General features: G+C 46.3%; 2 protein-coding genes and 1 long non-coding RNA gene across 3 annotated transcripts in view; 1 reads left to right on the forward strand and 2 right to left on the reverse strand.

The window, feature by feature from the left end:
• LOC140420478 (uncharacterized) overlaps nt 1-19,202 on the reverse strand; it is a 122,673-nt gene that overhangs the window by 68,649 nt on the left and 34,822 nt on the right. The window lies entirely within an intron of this gene.
• Nucleotides 5,712-10,576, reverse strand: LOC140420474 (uncharacterized). The gene has a single exon (XM_072504482.1). It carries the CDS (start codon nt 10,231-10,233, stop codon nt 9,280-9,282), a length of 954 nt encoding a protein of 317 aa, XP_072360583.1. The 5' UTR covers nt 10,234-10,576; the 3' UTR covers nt 5,712-9,279.
• LOC140420475 (uncharacterized) lies at nt 12,194-17,620 on the forward strand. The gene is made up of 2 exons (XR_011946396.1): nt 12,194-12,768; nt 14,869-17,620. It is a non-coding gene; the product is annotated as an uncharacterized lncRNA (long non-coding RNA).

The raw sequence follows: 19,202 nt of genomic DNA on the forward strand, positions 1-19,202 counted from the left end.
TCTGGAGTTGAGTCTGCAGACATCTGGAGAAGAGAGTGGGTGAGTTAACAAATCCCTGTGGAAGTCGGGTCCAGGTATACTGCTATCCATTGTAGGTGAAGGCAAACAAATACCGGCTTTCAAGCGCGAGTGGGAGAGCAAAGAAAGCGTGTTGGAGGTTGACTATGGCGAAGACCCGGGCTCAGGCTGGGATTTGAGCCAGTATGTGGGCGGGATTAGGGACGAGGGCATGGAATGGCTGCGCGATGGCATTAATTGAACGCAAGTCCTGTACTAGCCGGTACTGGTCCGGTTTGCCTGATTTGGACACCGCAAAGTATGGGTGTGTTACATTCAGATTGGCACGGGACCAGGATCCCCTGTTGCAACAGTCCTTGGATTAATCTGGCTACAGATGGGATGGCTTGGAGTTTTAGGGGCTTTGTCGAATGGAGGGCGGAGTCACATGGTCCTTAATGGATGTAACCTCCGCCTGTCCCACCTGTGACGGGTGATCCGCCCAAACCTGAGGGTTAACATATTCCAAAACGTCGCGCCCCAGATGATGCTGGAGTCGGGTGTTAACCGTCTCGGGCCTCAGAGTACCGTATGGAAGTGCCGTCTGGCAGTACCTGGAGTGCATATTCTGTCAGATCCGATTGGTCCACCGCCCTCCTTACCATAAGCCCCAGATCCTTGGCATGGTATGGGTTGTGGACCTGGCGTGTAATATGGGGGGCCACGGAGGCGGATTGTTGCCATAAATGTGGTGGTATTGTAACAAAGTCGGCTGTACCTTCTTGTCCCGTGACTGTGGCTGTAATCGTGATTGGCCATCCGGTCCCAACTAACGACCGATATTTGTCCTCTAATTCCCGGCTCTGTCCGGTTCTGTCATAAGCCAGGGTAACGTGGGACAGCGAATGTTCTATGTCCAACGTCCACCACTGGGGTGTAGTAGAGACATAACACTGTTGTCTCGGCCTCCATGATTGAACCATTACCCCCTTGTCCCCGCATTCCAGCCGCAGCTGGAAGATACACAGTAGATCTCGGGCCAGCAAATTGCAGTCCAATCCGGTGGTGACGACAAATTGATGATCTGTCGACTCATTCTCATAAGTTGCCTTCACCGATTCTGAAATGGGATACTGACGCACCTGGCCTTGGAACCCCAACAAATGCTGGGTGTGGTCGGATAGTGGTAGCTGGAGTTCCGATTGCACTGAAGACATGGCTGCTCTGGTGTCGATCATAGATGGGTAATGTTGATCTCCTATCTGCAGAGAAACGATGGGTTCTCTGTCCGAATGGAGAGTCCGTATGACTAAATTGGCTCGCCAGTCTTGTGGGAAGGGGTTTGCTTGGGGGACGTCGGTGTGCCTCGTCTGCCCTCCCCTTGGTGGGTACCCCCTCCTTTGCGTTGGGTATCCTCCTCCTGCCACCTGTCTTCTAAATGGACATTCCTGCTGCCAGTGATCTGCGTGGCCACAGTTGAAACATGAATTATTCCCTCTATATCCCGGCCTTCTTCCGGTGGACCAATGGCCCCGCAGAGGGAGTGGCAGTTGCAAGGTTGCTGGTGCATACGGCGGGCCGTGGAGAGGGGCTGAAGATCCATTTGGGTGGGTTTGATATCCTCCCCCGTGTTGATCCACCCACCCGAGGTCACAATATTGGGGTTCCAGCTGGTAAGCCACCGTACCTGCGCTCAGTTGGGGTCTCGGATCGTCCTTTTTTGTGACATACTCGGTCTTAATTTGTAACTGGGCCTCCTTCTTGGCCTCCGCCCTCCTTCCAGTAAAATCTAACTTCCTGGGCTATCTGGGAAGGGTCGTTCTCTGTCCAACTCATGTTATTACACTTCACAGCGGTGGCCACGGAAGGTGGTAGGCAATGCATTAACATAGCACAATATTGAGGGGAATTCTGACCATTTTGATATGGTAAGTCACCTGATTGCCCACGATAGATTTCATTAAAGCGTTCCAGAAATTCCTCTGGCTCCTCAGTCTTTTTGGGTTTGATATCTAGGATGGCAGAGATGTTTATGGGCTTTTGAAATGTGGCACTTAGTGCATTCAGGATTTGTGCCGGTCTATCATCGTCCAGGGCATGGGCCTGTTGAAGTGCCGCGTGGTCGGCATAATTCAAATGGTTGAGATGACTGCGGTATTCGGCTGGGGTTAAGACCTGTTGGACTAGGGCCCAGAGGTCCCTAGAGTCTGCTTGATAAACTGAGATGGTGGTTCTCAGATAGTCCAAAAAGCATCAGGGAATTTCTTCCTGTCTGGGATTGCAGCTAGAATAGCCACCATCTCACTGGGTCTCCACGGAAAGTAAACATCTATCGTGGGCTGAGCTGCCGCTGTAGCGACATCAGGGTTGGGCATTTCCTAATCGGTAACTGTCTCGGAGTCTCGCTAGGGGGCGTCAAAGGTGGTGTAGGTAGCGAAGATTCCTCTTCAGAGGCGTCGGAGTCCTTCCCTTCTGATATGGGGGGCTCCGGTTCTTCAGAACCGTCCCTGTCCTCATCCCGTGGTAACAAAAGTTTCTGTCCTGTCATCTTGGCCTTAAAGGATCTAGGTCGTAGGCGTAATTATTTCCGGGTGGTCTCAAGATGCCTTTTTCATTGTCCGAGATCGGGTCCTCCAGCCGACCTGGCTTGTATAGCGGGGATTCCCTTTTCTAACGGGTGTCGGGGGTGAGGAAGTAGGACCTGAGCTATCAATTGAAGGAGCTGGCAGCGGTGCCTCCGGAGCTACTAGACGATCGGCCAGAGGGGGAGGGATAATCGTCTGGGCCTGTGAGACTGAGTCTAAAGGGACTGGAGTGGCCAGAATGATTTGAATCTGTGGAACAGGGACTGGATATAAATTATGATACGCTGGCGGCTCCGGAGGTGGCGAAGGCAATGCCTCTGGTGCCGTCGGGACCCTACCGGACATGGTCCAATTCTCTAGGTCGTTGTCTACCTCTGTCAATGCAAGGCCAGCCATTGAACTACGTAGTCCACTTTTCTCACTCGAGTCTGCCCTTTTAGGTGTCTCCCTTTCCTTCTGTGATGGGGCTGGTTTAGCACACTGGGCTAAATTGCTGGCTTTTAAAGCAGACCAAGGCAGGGCAGCAGCACGGTTCAATTCCCGTACCAACCTCCCCGAACAGGCACCAGAATGTAGCAACTAGGGGCTTTTCACAGTAACTTCATTTGAAGCCTACTTGTGACAATAAGCAATTTTAATTTCATTTTTTCATTTTCTGTGCGCGTTTTTTGAATGCATACTCCTTTTTCAGAGTTTTCTGGTTCCCCCCTTCAATAATTGATATTGCCATTTTAGGGGCATTTTCTTGCCAATTTGATAACAGGGTTTTATCTTTCTCCTCTTGGCAATATTGCCTCCATAATCCAATTACCTCTTTGGCCTTCATTCCCTATTCTTTTTCCAGATTTTCTCCTGAATTTTCTTAACGATTTCCAAATTTTTGGTTCCCCCTAGTGGCCATTCATCTCCCAATTTCTTATTCAGAGCTGCGGAAAACTGCCTAAAGTCCCTTCCTTGGTCTGGGTATTTACCACATAATGCTTGTAACGAACTACCTGGGTCATTCGTGTTATCTAAACAATTCCCCATAATCTCGAACTATTCCTCAGACTGCGTTGTTCGCCACTGCAGTCCAAGAATGCAACTTAACTTAATCAATTCTAGTTTTCAACACACACGGAATTGAATTATCCCTGATATTCCCTCAGTTCTCTAATCGGCTTTTAACTGAACTATCACTAGGATATTTCCTTCGTTTCTAACTGAATTATCGCTAGGATATTCCCTCAGTTCTCATCGACCCTCAGTCGTACCTACATCGACTGAAATTTAATTTTTCTAATCCGCCAGACTGACCTTTGATCTCGTCGAGACAATCTTACCTGACCATGGGTGAGTGATCAAACTACGAGACAGAGGAAAACCAACATGGTTATTTTCCAACCACTCACATCGTGGGCCCATTTCCTCTCTCTCCGTCCAAGACTAGTTTAATTCTGATTTCGCAGATGACCGGTGATCGTCTGTTGAGATCCCACTTCTGACACCAAATGAGAATTTTTGCCCTCAGTCTGGTCTCAGTAAATATAATGAGTCGGATTGTAGGTAAAACAATTTACTTTATTTGTGCAGCTTTCAAGCTGACTCACTCTGCCAGAGTCTTGTCGAATCCCCAGAGTGAGTGAGGTACAGAACAAAGACTTTGTCTCATATACATTGGTATAAAAAAATGAGGTTACACACACGACCAAGTCAGGTAACTTGGCAATTGTAGGGTTTCCCATAGGTTCTCTCACATTCCTTAACCCAGCCATATAAGGTAATCTTAGCAATTACTGGTCCCAATAGGCTGCCCTCACATTCCTTTTGCCTGAGGCCCCTGTGATCACCCATCCCCCTCACCATAATACTCCTGACTTGGCCTAGCTACCCACCATGCTTCAGTGCCATCCCCTTTTGTTCATTTCCTCATTTGTTCTTTGTTTGGTGCAGGCATAATGGGCCGAATGGCCTCCTTCTGCACTGTATGGTTCTAACTCAGTAATTCAATTAACAGGGACTCCACGTTGCTGCCTGTGCCACTGATGATAGGCCTGGCTCAGCAGCTCATTGTCTGTGTCTCTGATTAATGTGCTCAAGTCAGCAAAACCCATCATGCCCCTTACTTTAGTTTGTGATGCTCCATCTTAACATAATTCATATTTCCACACACAATATCCATATATTGTAGGTATCTCTGCATTGGCCCACTCTAACAGATCAGAGACAAATGTATTTATTTTAGATCTACCTGTAGTGGGGGAAAAACACTATTTACTATCCAGGATAAAATACATGTCCTTCATCAGCTTTTGTGGGTCATTTCAGTGGAAATGTGCTCTCCCAGGTTCAAAGAGCATCAGCCCACTGGAAGCAAAGTCGTGAGACCGGCCAGAATAGACCCACTGTGCAGAACCTTGGTTAGACCCCAGCTGGAGTACTGTGTGCAGTTTTACTCCCCTCACCTTCGGAAAGATATTATTGCCACAGAGGGAGGGCAGTGAAGGTTCACCAGACTTGTTCCAGGGATGGCAGGACTGTCCTATGAAGAGCGAATGGGGAAACTGGGCCTGTATTTTCTACAGTCTCGAAGAATGAAAGGTGACCATAAGACATAGGAGCAGAATTAGGCCACTCAGCCCATCGAGTCTGCTCCGCCATTCAATCATGGCTGAGGTGATCTCATAGAAACTTATAAAATACTGAAAGGAATAGACAGGGTGGGTGCAGGTGAGATGCTTCCGCTGGTTGGGGAATCCAGAATCAGGACACAATTTCAAAATAAGGGGGAAACCACTTAGGATCAGTCTTCTCTCGGAGGAGACATTTCTTTACTCAGAGGGTTGTGAATCTTTGGAATTGTCTACCCCAGAGGGCTGTGGGAGCTCAGTCACTGAGTGTGTTTAAAGCAGAGACTGACAGATTTCTAAATACCAATAACACAAAGGGATATGGGGATAGTGTGGGGAAAAAGACATTGAAGTGGATGATCAGCCATGAACGCACTGAAGGGTGTCATGAAGCATACTAATGTTATCTGTTGGGTATCCCAACTTGGAACATCGGTTCATGGCGGTGTATAGATTGATTTTGTTTTGGTGTGAGGAGACAAACGAGACCCCAGTGAGAATAAATAGCCCAGTCATCGTGTAACAATTATTAAAGACTATTTATTAAAGTAAAGAAAGACAAATACACACAAACAAGATGACTCTATTCTCACGCGATTCAGATGTGTGAACTACTAAACGCCACAATTTGTAGAGAACATACTCCTGGTTACATAATATATCTACAATCCTGAGCTCTGTAAGACTTCCCCTGTTCCCAAATTAAATAACCGGCTACAGTTACCACACAGTACTGGGATGATACTCAAGTCTGGGCAAACGTCTTTCTCTGATCCAGGGAAGATATTACAAACAGAGGACTGTGGGAGCTCAGTCATTGAGTGTGTTTAAAGCAGAGACTGACAGATTTCTAAATACCAATAACACAAAGGGATATGGGGATAGTGTGGGGGAAAAGGCATTGAAGTGGATGATCATCCATGATCGTATTGAATGGTGGAGCAGGCTCGACGGGCTGAATGGTCAACGCCTGCTCCTATGTTCCAATGATACAAAGATAGGTAGGAAAGTAAATTGTGAAGAGGACATACGGAGGTTACAAAGGGATATAGATAGGTTAAGTGAGTGGGAAACTATCTGCCAAATGGAGTATTATGTGGGAAAATGTGAAATTATCCATTTTGGCAGGAAGAATAAAAAAGCTTATTATCTAAATGGTCAGAGATTGCAGAGCTCTGAGATTCAGAGGGATCTGGGTGTCCAAGAGCATGAATCACAAAAGGCACAGCTACAGCAAGTAATTAGGAAAGCTAATATAATGTTATTGTTTATTGTGAGGGGAATTGAATACAGAAGTAGGGAGGTTATGCTTCAGTTATACAGAACATTGCTACATCCTTTGAAATAAATCAAGAGGTTTGTCCTGAAACCCGCTGTGGTTAGTATTCAAATGCCTCGGTGGGTTTTAAACTTTCATTTGCCAGTATTTCACTTTGCATCCTGATTTGCATTGGCACAATTAACCACAGCCGGTTTGAGACCTTCTGGGTGAAAACTTTCTTCCTCATTTCCATGTCCTCTTGTTATTGACACTTCAACTAATGAGAGCAGCTGCTTTCTATCCACCGTCACTGAGCCTCAATTTTATACACATCAATCAGGTCCCTCTCAGCCTTCTGTGCTCTAGAAAACAACCCGAGCTTATCCAGACTCTCTGCATAGGTAAAATATTCCATCCCAGGCAACAGCCTTTAATAATCTTTATTAGTGTCACAGGTAGGCTTACATCAGCACTGCAATGAAGTTACTGTGAAAATCCCCCAGTCACACATTCCGGTGCCTGTTCGGGTTCACTGAGGGAGAATTCAGAATGGCCAATTCACCCAACGCCACGTCTTTCGGGAATTGTGGGGGGAAACCGGAGCACCCGGAGAAAACCCACGCAGATACAGGGAGAACATGCAGACTCCGCACAGACAATGACCCAAGCCGGGAATCGAACCCGGGTCCCTGGAGCTGTGAAGCAACAATGCTAACCACTGTGCTGCCTGGTGAATTTCCACTGCATCTCTCCAGTGCAATCACATCCTTCCTATTGTGCGGTGACCAGAACTGCACACAGTATTCCAGCTATTACTTAACCAAAGTCCTGTACATCTCCAACATAATCTCCCTGCTCATATAACCTATGCCACGTCTGATAAAGGCAAGTGGCCCGTATGTCTTCTGAACTACCCCATTAACCTATCCTGCTGCCTTCAGGGATTTATGGACATGAACCCCAAGATTCCTCTGTTCCTCTGAGCTTCCTCGTCTCCTGCTATTCATTGACTGCTCCCTTGTTGTGTTACTCCCTCCAAAGTGCATCACCTCGCACTTGTCAGGGTTAAATTCCATCTGCCATTGATCTGCCCAATGTGTCTTTATCCTCCTGCAACTTGACCTCCTTCATCGTCAACCACGCGACCAATCTTCATGACATCTACAAACTTATTTGTCATCACCGCACATTTTCTTCTGTATTGTGTATAGAGCACAAACAATAAGGGTCCCAGCACTGATCGCTGTGGTACGCCACTAGACACAGGCCTCCAGTCACACAGCCTTCTACCTCCACTGTCTGTCTCCTATCACAAAGACAATTTTGGATTCAATTTGCCACATTACCCTGTATCCCATGTGCTTTTACTGTCTTTATCAGCCTACCATGCGGGACCTTGTCAAAGCTTTGCTGGAATTCATATGAACTACATCAACTACACTTCCCTCATCTGCACACCTGGTCACCTCCTCAGAAAATTCAATCAAATTTGTTATCCATGACCTCCCTGTGACAAAGCCATGCTGACTATCCTGATCAAACTTTGCCTCTCCAAGTGGAGATAGATTCCGTTCTTCAGAATTTTACCCAATAGTTTCCCTACTTCACTGGTCTGTAATACTGGAAGTCTGCAGAGGGATTTGGAAAGGTTACGTGAATGGGCCAGGGCCTGGCAGATGGAATACGATCGTGCTAGTGGCCAGATGATGCCATCGTAAAACTCACCGGTGTTTACGACGGCGTCAACACTTAGCCTCATTATCGGAGAATCCCGCCCCCCCATGTCAAACTGCTCAAGAACCTCACACTCCCTCTGACTGAATTCATCACCCACATCTTCCTTCTCCAAAGGGATGACAGATCTGAAGTACTCACTTCTGCACTGTAAATTCTATGAAACTCTATGAAACTTTACATCCTACCATTGTCATCCGGCTCGATGAACAGTTTACACCCTCGGTCCCCAATAGGTCCTGTCCCCTCCCTGGTTATCTGCTTCCCCTTGATGTAATTATGGAATATTTTGTAAAATGTGAAATGAAAGTTGCCAAAGTCTCGGAGGACCATATTCTGGGAGTGAGCTGACTGGTGGTGATTTAATTTGAGGGTCACCACACCTCAGATGAGGGGCAATGTTGAGAAGGCGGGGCCTTCCTGAATAACCTCAGCCGGTACAGGAGTTGAAGCCGCGCTGCTGGCGTCGCTCTGCATCATGAACCAGCCATCTAGCCAACTGAGCTAACTGACCCCTGGTATAGATTTAATAATTCCTGAAATATTAGCTATTCCCTGTCTCCCATGTAGTTTCCCAGTCCACCTCAAGACAACTTGCCCCTCATACCCTGTTAGTTTTCTTCTTGATAAAGAAAAGAAAAGAACCATGTAACCACCATAGCCCACCTGCATAGCAACGTGGCTGCTTTGGAAGGGGGGGAAGGTTCCAAACAGAAATGCAAACTAAATATTTTCTTACTTTAAATGCACTTTCACTCTGTGATCTTTGTGAAATTTGAAACCAGGTAATTGCAACAAGGCTCAAAGAACATCAGCCCACTGGAAGCAAAGTTGTGAGACCGGCCAGAACAGCAGAAAGAAACATTCCGACCCTCCCCATTGACCACTGTCAGAATGAACAAAATGCAGCCCCGAATGTAACTGAGAACAGAAACAATAACAGAATCCAACCCCTGTGATCAATTGTGAACTTGATGTCTCAGCACAATGAATTACAAAATCCCTTTCGACTTTGAGCTCTTGTGAATGGCCTCTGCCCAGTATGAACGCGCTGGTGTCCCTGCAGCTGGGATGGATCACCGAATGCCGTCCCCTATTCAGAGCAAGAGAATGGCTTCTCCCCGGTGCGGGCTCGCTGGTGCACCCGTAGGTTGGACAAGCGACTGAATCCTTTCCCACACTGAGAGCAGCTGAATGGCCTCTCCCCAGTGTGAACTCGCTGGTGTGTCTGTAGGTTGGATAACTGAGTGAATCCCTTCCCACACTGAGAGCAGGTGAATGGCCTCTCCCCAGTGTGAACTCGCCGGTGTGTCCGCAGGGTAGATGGATCACTGAATCCCTTCCCACACTGAACGCAGGTAAATGGCCTCTCCCCAGTGTGAACTCGCTTATGTACCTGCAGGTTGGATAAGTTAATGAATCCCTTCCCACATTGAGAGCAGGTGAATGGCCTCTCCCCAGTGTGAACTCGCTGGTGTGTCTGTAGGCTGCTTGACTGAGCGAATCCCATCCCACACTGAGAGCAAGTAAATGGCTTCTCCCCAGTGTGAACCCTCTGATGTCTCTGCAGGCTTGATAATTGAGTGAATCCCTTCCTACACTGAGAGCAGGTGAATGGCTTCTCCCCAGTGTGAACTCGCTGGTGTGTTTGCAGAGTGGATAACTGAGTAAAGCCCTTCCCACACTGAGAGCAGGCGAATGGCCTCTCCCCAGTGTGAACTCGCTGATGTCTCTGCAGGCTGGATGGCTGAATAAATCCCTTCCCACATTGAGAGCAGGCGAATGGCCTCTCCCCAGTGTGAACTCGCTGATGTGTCTGCAGGGTGGTTGAATCACTGAATCCTTTACCACACTGAGAGCAGGTGAACAGCCTTTCCCCTGTGTGAACGCGCATGTGTGACTGCAAGTGGGACAAGCAAGTGAACCCCTTCTCACAGCGAGGGCAAGTGAATGGTCTATCCCCAGTGTGACTGCGTCGATGAGCTTCCAGCACAGATGGGGCTCTGTATCCCTTCCCACAGTCCACACATTTCCACGGTTTCTTCATGGTGACAATGTCCTTGTGTCTCTCCAGATTGGACAATCAATTGAAGCCTTGACCACACACAGTGAATAGTCTCTCCCCGCTGTGAATGGTGTGATATTTTTCAGGCTGTGTAATTGGTTCAAGCTCTTTCCACAGTCAGTGCTCTGGAACACTCTCACTTGGGGGCGGGTCTCGATGCTTTTCCAGTCACATTGATGTTTACAATTTTTCGAAGGTGACAGATTAGGCAAAAATTTCTCCTTCTTGATTCAAAGGCTGCTAATTTTCAGGTTCCAATGAATCGAGTGACTCCATCAGATCTCGGTATGAGTAAGTTTTCTGGCTATCAATCCTCCTCTTCTAATATCCTGGAAATACAATTTACAAAGTCATCACTGTCAATACAGGATAAAAATTCAGAACAGACAATTCTAGTTTTTATGGAACATTCTTTCCGCTGTCATATAATTTACAGTGCAGAAGGAGGCCATTCAGCCCATCGAGTCTGCACTGGCCTGCGGAAAGAGCACCCTACTTAAACCCACATCTCCACTCTACCCCCGTAACCCAGTGACCCCCACCTAACCTTTTTGGACATTCAGGGCAATTGAGCATGTCCAATCAACCTAATCTGCAAATCTTTTAGCGGTGAGAGGAAACCGGAGCACCCGGAGGAAACCCACTAAGACATGGCGAGAATGTGCAGACTCGCACAATCAGTGACACAGGCCGGGAATCGAACCGGAGACCTTGGAGCTGTGAAGCAACAGTGCTAACTGTGCTACTGTGTCGCCCATTCCCCAAGAGCTGTAAATCTCTGTCTCGCACACTCTCTCAACAGATCCTTGCTCTCCGCTTCTTGTCCAGGACACAGATTATAACAAATCGGAGCTGCAGTTGTTCATTTGGCCCATCGAGCCTGCTCAACCATTCAATGAGCTCATTTACCGATCTACCTCAGCACCATTTTCCCACACTATCCCCCATATCCCTCGATATCTTCAATATCGAGAAACGGATCAATCTTGATCTTGAAAATACTTGATGACTGAGGCTCCACAGTCCTCTGAGGTAGAGAATTCCATCCTCAAGTGAAGAACTCCCTCCTCATCGCAGCTTTCTCTCTATTTTCCTGCCGGTTCCCCATAACCCTCGACTCACTGGTCAACCAGAAATCGGTCCAACTCAGCGGTGAATATATTCAGTGACCCCCAGACTCCACTGGTCCCTGTGGAAGAGAAATCCAAAGACTAACAAACCTCTGAGGGAAGAGATGACTGGAAATATATAACACATCTACAGCACAATATTACACAACTACAAATAATAATAAATGTACTTTGTTACAGAACCATCAATAATATATCTAATCTGTACCAAATAACAGCACTGGACATTTCTCTGATATTAATTGACTGTCCCCTTAAATGTCAGCCATCTCCTGGGGAAAGCAGCCCTTTAATTGTGAACATTTGGAAAGAGGCCATCCTTTTAGCCAGACAAATAAATGTGTCAAGCTGAGGTAGCAAAGGATGTCAATGTCTTTAAGGGAGAGAGAGACCTGAACCGACCTTTCCAAAGTCTGCAGCCTCCCTGCATTCACTGCCTTTCCCTTCAGTTGCTGCGCATGTGCAGGGCAGAGAGACTGCGTATGTGAGCCGGAAGAGGCGTGGTACGCATGTGCTGATTTTCGTATGAGGAGTGCGCATGTGCGGGAGTGAGGCGGGGACCGGAACAAAGCGGCGCACTGACCATTGTGTGTCCGGGTCTTCCAGCCTTTCCCATTGGACACCAGCTCAGCGCGGCTGGAGGGAAAAGTCTCTCCCACCCCCACGTGGTGTTCCGCCCCTCATCGTCTGTCAGAAGGGATTGACCAATGGGAAACCGGGGCGACCGGAAGGACTCTTCTCCAGCCAATTTGTGAGTGAAGATTGAGGTTCACACGGACGGAAACTTCCTCCTGTCTCTAGCATTTGTGAGTAAAACACTTTCTTTTCTCCCCCTTTCCATTTCTTTACCCATTCTGGTCTTGAATTGGTGACTTGCAACAACTGAAGGGAAAGGAAATGAATCCAGGAAGAGAGGGTGGAGACTCTGGAAATGTTGGCCCAGGATTTTTCTCCTGAATTTCTATCCGTACAGACAGTGATGAATTTTGCAAACTCCTTTTACAGGATATTAGGTGAGGAGGATTCACAGCCAGAAATCTGAAACCTGATGTCACGAGAAGATCTGACAGATGGCCGCCTGAAAATCATTGAACAGCAGGACTGTACCATTTGGAGGAGGCTTCAATAGATTATCCAACCTGGAGAAACATGAGGATACCCGCACCATAGAAAATACGTGGAAATGTGGGGACTGTGGGAAGGGATTCAAAGGTTCATCTCAGCTGGAAACTCATCAATGTGGTCACACTGGGGAGAGACCATTCACCTGCTCCGTGTGCAGAAGGGATTCACAGTCAGTGTTTTTCAAACTTTTTTGCCCGGTACCCATTTTTACCAACCGGCCATCCTTCACGACCCAGCTTTTCGCTTACCTCTAATGTGACAGGTGTGCCTGCTTGGTCCTCTGCTTTTCACACGCATACTTTCCCATACATGTGTTGGACACCCTTCACCTATGTGGGGCGACTGCTCGGGGGAGGAGGGGGGGTGGGGTGGGAGTGCACTGGCTTGAATGCTCCAGGTTTTGTTTTTTTATTGGTTATTCATTCGTTTCTGTTTTGGATTGAATATTCATTCGTTTCTGTTTTGGATTGATTATTCATTTGTTTCTGTTTTGGATTGATTATTCATTTGTTTCTGTTTTGCATTGATTATTGATTAGTTTCTGTTTTGGATTGATTATTGATTAGTTTCTGTTTTGGATTGATTATTCATTAGTTTCTGTTTTGGATTGATTATTCATTAGTTTCTGTTTTGGATTGATTATTCATTCATTTCTGTTTTGGTTTGATTATTTATTAGTTTCTGTTTTGGATTGATTATTCATTGGTTTCTGTTTTGGATTGATTATTCATTAGTTTCTGTTTTGCGTGTATTGTGGGTGTATTTTTAGTGTATTGCTGATTGTTCTGCATTCAGCTTTGTCCTTTTGCATTGTGGAATTGTTCAGAAAAAAAAGATGTAAAACTTTATCCTCTGTGCAACATCATCTGGGAGGAAATCAATGATTCCCCCTTTCCATTTGTTTTCTCATTCTGGCTTTGAGTTGGTGACTTGCAGCAACTGAAATGAAAGGAAGTGAATTCAGGGAGGGTGCAGACTCTGGAAAGGTTGGCCCAGGTCTCTCTCTCTCTCTTTTAGGGGCAGCATGGTAGCACAGTGGTTAGCACAGTTGCTTCACAGCTCCAGGGTCCCAGGTTCCATTCCAGCTTGGGTCACTGTCTGTGTGGAGTGTGCACGTTCTCCCTGTGTCTGCGTGGGTTTCCTCCGGGTGCTCCGGTTTCCTCCCACAGTTCAAAGATGTGCAGGTAAGGTGGATTGGCCATGCTCAATTACCCTTAATGTCCAAAAAAAAAGGTTAGGTGGGGTTGCTGAGATAGGGTGGAGGTGTGGGCTTAGATAGTGTTCTCTTTCCAAGGGCCGGTGCAGATTTGATGGTCCGAATGGCCTCCTTCTGCACTGTAAATTCTATGATTCTGAAAGACATTGACATCCTTTGCTCCCTCAGCTTGACACATTTATTTGTCTGGCTAAAAGGATGGTCTCTTTCCTAATGTTCACAATTAAAGGGCTGGTTTCCCCAGGAGATGGCTGACATTTAAGGGGACAGTCAATTAATATCAGACCAGAGAAATATCCAGTATTGTTATATTATGCAGATTAGATATATTATTTATGGTTCAGTAATAAAGTACATTTATTATTTCCAGTTGTGTAATATTGTGCTGTAGCTACGTTATATATTTTGAGTCATCCCTTCTCTGAGGGTTGTTAGTCTCTGGATTTCTCTTCCACAGGGACCAGTGGAGTCTGGGGGGGGTCATTGAATATATTCATGGATGAGTTGGACAGATTTATATTTGACGAGGGAGTCAAGGGTTATGGGGAATAGATCATAAAATTAAGGGAAAGGCAAGAAGAGGAGGGATTTCTTCACTCTAGGATGTGGTGAAGCTTTGGAATTCTCTACCCCAGAGGCCGTGGTGCCTCAGTCATCAAGTATTTTCAAGACAGAGATTGATACACCTCCACCTATCTCAGTAACTCCACCTAACCTTTTGTTTTAGACACTAAGGGTAATTTAGCAAGGTAATTTAGGATTCTCGATATTAAAGATATTGAGGGATATGGGGAATGGTGTGAGAAAATGATGTTGAGGTAGATCGGCCAATGGTCTAACCGAATGGTTGAGCAGGTTCAATGGGCCGAATGGCCAACTGCAGCTCCCATTTGTTATGGTCTCTGTGTCCAGGACAGGAAGCAGTGAGCAGGGATCTGTCAATCAGCCTGAATCAGCACCTTCAGGAGAATTGGGAGGGTGAATATTAGATACAACAGAGAGAGAATGGTGGGAGAGTGTGTGGGACGGAGATTTACACCTTTTGGGAAATGAGAGAGGAAAGAATGTTCCAGAGAAACTAAATTTGTCTGATCTGAATTCCAATCCCGTACTGACAGTGATGTCGTTTCTAAATTGTTTTTACAGGATATTAGAAGAAGAGGAATTATAGACAGCAACCTCAAATGTCACATCCCGATCTGACTGAGCAACTAGGTTCATCAGGCCCCGACTATCATCAGCGTTTAAATCTAGGGGGCAAAATGTTTGCCCGCTCTGTCTATTTAAGAAGATTTGAAACATCAGTGTGACTGGAAAAGCACCGAGACACACGCACCCGAGTGAGAGTGTTCCAGAGCACTGACTGTGGAAAGAGCTTTAACCAGTGACACAGCCTGAAAAAACATCACACCATTCACAGCGGGGAGAGACCGTACACGTGTTCTGTGTGTGGACGAGGCTTCAACTGATTATCCAACCGAGAGACACATGAGGAGACCCAGAACATGGAAAAAATGTGGAAATGTAGTGACTGTGGGAACGGATTCAGAGCCCCATCTCAGCTGGAAGCTCATCGACGAATTCACACTGGAGAGAGGCCGTTCACCTGCTCTCAGTGTGGGAAGGAATTCACTTGTCTATCCAACCTGCAAACACACCAGCGAGTTCACACTGGGGAGAGGCCGTTCACCTGCTCTCAGTGTGAGAAGCGATTCACTGAGTTATGCAGCCTGAAGTCATACCAGCGAGTTATTCTAGGACAAAGGTTCGGCACAACATCGTGGGCCGAAGGGCCTGTTCTGTGCTGTATTTTCTATGTTCTATGTTCTATGTTCACTCTCGGGAGAAGCTATTCATCTGCTCTCAGTGTGGGAAGGGATGCACTTGGCTATCCGACTTGCAGAGACACCAGTGAGTTCACACTGGGGAGAGGCCGTTCACCTGCTCTCAGTGTGGGAAGGGATTCAGTCGGTTATCCAGCCTGAAGTCACACCAGGAAGTTCACACTGGGGAACAGCCATTCACCTGCTCTTGGTGTGGGAAGGAATTCAGACATTCATCCAGCCTGCAAAAACATCAACATGTTCACACTGGGGAGAGGCCATTCCTCTGCTCTGAATGTGGGAAGGGATTTTGTAATTCATCGCACCTGCTGAGACACCAACAAGTTCACAATTAATAATGTGGGTTGGATACTGTTATTGTTTCTGCTCTCAATTTCATCCAGGACTGCATTCCCGTAACAGCCTCCCCGAACAGGTGCCGGAATGTGGCGACTAGGGGCTTTTCACAGTAACTTCATTTGAAGCCTACTTGTGACAATAAGCGATTTTCATTTCATTTCAAATTTGCCATCCTTACACGGTCTGGCCCACATGTGACTCCAGACCCACACAGATGTGGTTGACTCTTAACTGTCCCCCACTGTAATGACCTAGCAAGCCACTCAGTTCAAGGGCAATTATGAATGGGCAACAAATGCTGACCCAGCCAGTGATGCCTACATCCCAAGAAAAGGTTTTATCATACTACAGGTAGATCTAAAATAAATACATTTGTCTCTGTTCCATTGAGTCGACAGCACAGGGCCAGGCCAGTCGGCTCAATTGGTCTCTGTCAGTATTTATGCTCCACATGAGCCTCCTCTCAGCCCTCTTCATCTCCCCCCACAGCATATCCTTCTATTCCTTTCTCTCAAGATACAGGCGTATTCATGCTGTTCACCTCAACCACTCGCTGTGGTAGCGAGTTCCACATTCTCACCACCCACTGGATGAAGAGGTTTCACTTGAAATCCCTATTGGATTATTGAAAATGGATTGAAAATGCACACAGCATTTGAAAGAGATTGGATGAATTGTCAGCGCAGCTGGGGCAGCACGGTGGTGCAGTGGTTAGCAGTGCTGCCTCACGACGCTGAGGTCCCAGGTTCAATCCTGGCTCTGGGTCACTGTCCGTGTGGAGTTTGCACATTCTCCCCGTGTTTGCGTGGGTTTCACCCCCACAATTGAAAGATGTGCAGGCTAGGTGGATTGGCCACGCTAAATTGCCCCTTAATTGGAAAAAATGAATTGGGTATTCGAAATTTAAAAAAAAAAATTGTCAGCACGGATAGAGATAAATGTGTGTCCTGATAGACATTACAGAGACTTGTTTGAAAGGTGACCAAGGCTGGAATCTAAATGTTGAAGGGTATTTGACATATTGGAATGCATGAAGCTCGGAAAAGATGATGGGATTGCTCCTGTTCATTAAGGATTACATTAGGTCAGTACTGAGAGATCAACTTAGCCTGAAAGTTCAGGGTGTGGAATCAGCTTTGCTCGAGATAAGAAATAATAAGTTACAAGGTCTCGTGTGTGAGTAGTTAATGGGCCTCCTAACAGTAGTTATGTTGTAGGTAGAGTGTACAGGAAGTATTAAATAAGGCTTGTAATTAATGTACCACAATAATCATGGGTGACTTTAGGCATCAGTTAGGACGATGAGCCTGACGAATATTAATCATGAGGAAGTGACACCACAATGAGAAACTGACATCACACATCAGCAAGGTGACCGATATCCTTCAGAGACCAATCAGACATTGATCGTGCCCCATTTAACCAATCAGGGACTGATCATGGGCTGCTTGGGCCAATCAGAACCACAGGATACTACCAGCCATGCGTAGAGGTAGGTACTAGAAAGGGTTAGTGAGCTACAATTCTCTGGAGCTCGGTGCACAACACAACATGAAGAAAGAGGATAGACTTCAGTCAACAGAACAAGAGACAGCTCCACAGTCACCTGGAAGCTGAGAGCTGATGATCCAGAGTGAACGGACTGATCCACTGCCTTTGTTAATTATTATGATTTTGTACTTATTACAATTAACTTAATAAATTCTGTGACAATATTCTTGTACCTTGAATGGTCTGTAACTAGTCAGGAGCTGCAGGTAACTTTCACAACACATTCTGACGTGTAATTAATTTGAGTGTTACAATTGAGATTGGAGCCAAACCCAGATCTTACAATAGGATCAAATTTCACATTCCATTTGGGTATCCTGCACTAACAGTGATGGCTTTTGTAAAGTCCTTTTACAGGATATTAGAAGGGGAGGAGTTACAGACAGAAATTTCACACCAAACATCATATCAAAATGTGACAGAGTCACTCGATCCATGGGAGCTGAATATCATCGAACTTTGAATTTAAAATGAGAAATGTTTGTCTATTCTTCTGCTGAAAGAGATTCTTAAACATCACTCAGTGTACAGGCACTGAGTCAGGCTCATCCGAGTGAGGCATCCCTAAAAAAAATCCGTTTTATATTTTGTAGCTCACCCAAAGATGGAAATTTCAGCACATATTTCTCCATCTTGTATTTTTTAATATTTTGTTTGCCCGTTAAATATCCTTGACCTCTGGACGTTTCATTACAGAACTCAGCTCGAAGACATCAAAACCTGTATCCGGCCTTGCCTGTGTGCCCCATTCGTCAATTCAACTTTGCAGCAGCTCAGTTCCAGCTTTGGAAACACCTTCATCTTTCTGTGAGGCCCCGGCCCCATTGAATGTGACAGGGTTCATACTGTCTCCCTGAGATTGTTGATGTAAAGTCACATCAGACCCACACTGCCCGATTTCCAATCCAATTTATTTAAAGGTCCCAGAAGCCTGGCTCCAACCTTAAATGTTGTTCTGATCCTGTCAGTAACATTATTTTGGAACTCACTAGTACCACCACATAGGCAGCCATCAACATGCATCATAAAGATGCCCGAGAGTTTCCTGCCTTCGTACCAATAAAGCACGGCAGCTTCTGCCTTCAGGTAGGGACAACCTGACTTGGACAAAACTGATCTAACTGAGAAGTGCCGTACACTCTGAAACATTGTTCAAAACATAGACAAACTTATTGAACTTCCAAAGTCTTCCATCTACATCTGGCACCTTAGGAGGTTGCAGAAACACTGCCCTCTGGAGGTGACCCCCAGCGCAAATGCAGCTTTTATGTTTCTTGACTGAAAGTTCCGAGAAAATGTCACGAAAATGGCCAAAGAAATTTCAAAATTACCTTTCCCGCTGTGGGCAAGTCCACTCTGACCTCTTTATCTCCCAAAGCTTCTTCAAATCCCTGCACCACTAACCTCACCTTGGGCCTTATAAGTTCCATCTGGTTGGACCTTTTCTGTGCAGATCCATCGATGTGATGATGCTGGCTGACCCCTATCTGGGACCTCTGAACACACGCCAAACTCTGTCCAACTGCCTAACTCTTTCTGTTTCACCTCCCGTACGGCTTTATCCCTTCATTTTTCGACAGCTACAAAACCCTCTCAGTCACGGGGACTTCAGCATCGCCCCCAAACATATCCTTGGTATAAAAACGACAATTCCCTGCCTGAAATGTTCCAGTTATTGAAATTATATTGAATGGATGTCAAAGAAACAGACCAGAAACTGATCCCTGAGATTCTGAGGAGTCCCCA

The sequence above is a fragment of the Scyliorhinus torazame genome, chromosome 5 (assembly GCF_047496885.1).
Source record: "Scyliorhinus torazame isolate Kashiwa2021f chromosome 5, sScyTor2.1, whole genome shotgun sequence".
In the NCBI taxonomy this organism is placed as follows: Eukaryota; Metazoa; Chordata; class Chondrichthyes; order Carcharhiniformes; family Scyliorhinidae; genus Scyliorhinus; species Scyliorhinus torazame.

What these genes read in the sequence shown, in the direction of transcription:
- LOC140420474 (XM_072504482.1), bottom strand. Translation starts at nt 10,233, where the DNA reads ATGAAGAAACCGTGGAAATGTGTGGACTGTGGGAAGGGATACAGAGCC.